Source organism: Phaethon lepturus, unplaced genomic scaffold, assembly GCF_000687285.1.
Source record: "Phaethon lepturus isolate BGI_N335 unplaced genomic scaffold, ASM68728v1 scaffold39947, whole genome shotgun sequence".
NCBI classification, from domain to species: Eukaryota; Metazoa; Chordata; class Aves; order Phaethontiformes; family Phaethontidae; genus Phaethon; species Phaethon lepturus.
The window spans coordinates 1-3,301 of record NW_010551831.1 but is presented as its reverse complement, the minus strand read 5'-3'; the positions used below and the strand labels follow the sequence as shown (position 1 = coordinate 3,301).

At 56.9% G+C, this 3,301-nt stretch overlaps 1 protein-coding gene across 1 annotated transcript in view; it reads right to left on the bottom strand.

Moving 5' to 3' along the window:
• USH1G (Usher syndrome 1G (autosomal recessive)) overlaps positions 1–3,018 on the bottom strand; it is an 8,914-nt gene extending 5,896 nt beyond the window's left edge. Inside the window, exon 1 of the mRNA XM_010291046.1 lies at positions 2,855–3,018. Within this exon, the coding sequence (XP_010289348.1) occupies positions 2,855–3,018 (164 nt within the window). The remainder of the gene's footprint in view (positions 1–2,854) is intronic.
• Positions 3,019–3,301: the final 283 nt, after the last annotated feature.

Genomic DNA, 3,301 nt, shown 5'->3' with positions numbered 1-3,301 from the left:
GGCTCCTCCACCGATGACAGAGCCTAGATAATCCAAAGTGTCCATCAGCCCAGCCTGCAGCGGGGCACGACGGTCAGAGCTGTGGTTTTTGTCCCCAGCAGCCCCCCTCCATCGCCGCGCTGGTACCAGCACCACTGCCCAGCGCTGGCGAGGAGGATTCAGAGTTTCTTGCTGCCCCAAGACTCCCCCATCACCCCCTGTGCCTTGGCATCCCCCTGCAACCCAGTCGGAGGCTAACCAGCCCCCTCAGACCCTGAAGCTGCCTCCCACCCCATCCCTACCTGGAACCAGCTTTGAAGCCTCTGCTCCCACGGCTCCGTGCCGCGGTCCCACGCTCTCCTGCCTCGCAGTGCAGAGGAGGAATATTTTGACAGCAGAAGCCAGTGAGAAATGCCCTGACATTTTGGGACACTCAGGGGTCCTCCCTCTTGCCTCTCAATTGTTATAGTGCAGGGATGACAGTAACATATCCACCACAAAATTGAGTTTCATCTCTGAACAAGATTTAAATGCCGTCGCACATCGTCCTAAGCACTAGCAGAAAATCGCAGGGTCTGCCCGCGGGCTCTCCGGGGTCCCACACGATTTCCCCTCTCTGGCAGCCCTGTCCCCGGGCTGGGGCTCTCCTGCCTCGCACAGACCCAAAGCCAGCCGCAGGGAGCAGACGTGCGCCCGCCTCTGCGCCGAGCTGAGCCGCAGGGCGAGCAGCCCCCGCCGATCTCTGCATGGTCCCGGGCGAGGATCTGACACGTGGAGATGGATGCAGGGATGTAAATGCATCCTGCAGCCCCCCCAGACACACACTTTGCTCCACCATCCATCACGTAAAGGGCACTGGGCTTTTGCCAGGCTATTTTCCCTGTCAGGAACAAATGTATATTAGGCTGTTAATTAAACAGCAGCGAAGCTGCACTCAGACACGATTGAGCCCACGGGGACCTTTTAATCCAATGTGAATTTATAAAAGGGGCCCCTCCGTGAAAAAGCAGCCCTTGGGCTTCGTAGAGAGGCAGAAACTGCTGGCTTGGATGGGTTGGTTGGCAGGGCAGGCAGTGGTGCTGCAGGTTGTCCTGCGATGGAGGCGGGCAATATAAGGAGATATAAAGAGATATAAAGTCAGTCTGAAAAGCCCATGCTGTGGATGAATGCCCCTCTAGAAAGGCTTTGCGTTCATCCACAGCATGGGCCTTTCAGACTGACTTTTTGGCCATCAAAGAGTCTCTGGAACCATTTCTAACTTTGGGGTCTCATCCCCAGAGCTCTTGCTCTTGTCTCTCTGGCTCTGGATGGTGATTCCCCTCCTGGCAGGAGCTCAGAGCAGGTTTCTGCTGGGCAGAAACCCAGTCTGTCCTGGAAGGTACACAGTAAGTCACACAGCCCCCACCCAGGGAAGCATCACAGGGCTCTCAGCCCAGGAGCATCTCAGGATGCACCACTCAGAGCGATGTCTTTCCCTCCAGACTCTGAAATCATCTTTTCCTGACCACACTCCTACTACGCCAGGCACTCAAGGACTTCTCAAAGTGACGCTGTGCACAGCCTTTCTGCCCCCAGGATCTGCAAAGAAAACCCTTTGCAATGGAAGGACCACAGTGTGTGGGAGAGCTCTGCCTGTAAGTACAGCTGGCCAGGACCAGGGGAGCTGGCTGAAGGTTTTGCACAAGCAGACCAGAGTATCAGGAGATGCTGAGGGCCCAGGAACAGGCACAGTGGAGATGCAGCTGAACGGGTTCAAGAGCTGCAAATGCACCCCAGGTTGGACACAGAAAATCCCTGCTTAGGAGCTGATGGCCCCACCAAGCCCTGACCCAACAGGGAGAAGCAAAGCCCTTCCAAGGAGGCAAGATGTACACCAAGGCTGCCAACCTCAGCACTATTCCTTAATACCAGAAAGAAATAAATCAAAATCAGCACTGCCACCCATCTCTCAAGATGAGGCAGAGGCCACCTCACTTTGGATGCCTTTAGATGAGGTGCTCAGAAAAGCTACCAGCGCAGAAGAAAGCTCTGGCACGTGCTCCCTTGGGAGGTTGGTAAGAACAGGAGAGCCACGTACTGCTCAAGAAGAAGTAGGTATGGAAGATCTTGCCTTCGCACAGACCTTCTTGTGCAGTTCCCCCAACACCAAGATGTAAAGCCCTCAGTCCCACTCCCTCCTCTCCACCGCATCCACTCTTACGGAGCCAGAGACTCTCAGATTTGGCAACCAAGGGTGCAGTACTGAGAGACACATCAGCATCGAGCAGCCCCCATGGGGGAGACTGGGCTTAAAGAAATCTGCTCTTGGGAAACCTGTTCCCAAATTTCCTGGTGCATGACAGGCTGCCCGGGGGTCACATAGTGAGACCTCACTTTGGGTAAAACAGAGAAGCGTCACCTACTGCCAGCTGGCACTGCACACACGTCTCTGTGCGAGCATTTCTTGGGACAGAAGGAGCAGTTATTCTCTCTGCTCCTCATTTAAAAGGGCTTTTTTCATGGCAGCGACCCAATGTGCTTGTGCTTCAGCTCTGCCTGTCTGTACAGGACCTGACGCGGGACTGCAAAGCACTTGCAGGGAGGACCCAGCCCCCACCAGGGGAGCTGCAAGCGGGGTTTGGGGCAGGAGCAGTTTTAGAGTCCGACAAGCTGGAGAAACACAGGGCGGTTATCAGGAGCATTGGATTAGACTCAAAAGAGCACAAGGAGAAAAAAAATTAGAGAGGAGAGGACAGGAGCGGGGGTGTTATGGACAGAAGCCATCATTTTGTGGGGCACCTGCACCCACACTGACCTGCCAGCAGGGAAGGGGGAAAGACGGGGTCCCAGCTACTCTGTCCCCCAGGACCCACACCGCGCTTTCGCCAGCGCTCACCCTCTGCTGACGATGAGGCGCAGGGCGTCCAGGTTGCCGTGGTAGGCGGCCCATAGGGTCGGGGTCATGCCATCCTCGTCTGGCGAGTTCAGGTCCTTCTTGGTGGCTTCCTTCAGGAGGTCCAGGTAGCCGTCCCGGGCTGCTCGGTGGTACTGGTCATTCATGGTGCGGAGCGATCCCGGGCGAGCGCATGGGTGCCCAGGGGCTCAGAGGATGGGCATGGACATGGGGAAGGGGGAGCTGCCAGGAGGGCTCAGCTGGCCTCGCACAGTGCCACCGTACCAGGACACCTGAGAAGTCCTGGCCGGGGAGGCAGGAGCTGCTCCAAGCGCAGCCAGCCAGGCTCTCCGGCGTGTCCCCTGGGTCCTAAGCATCCTCCAGCCCTGACGGCTCCTCGCAGCAAACCTTTCACGCACCAGCTCCACGGCACATTAAAAGCTCCAGTGA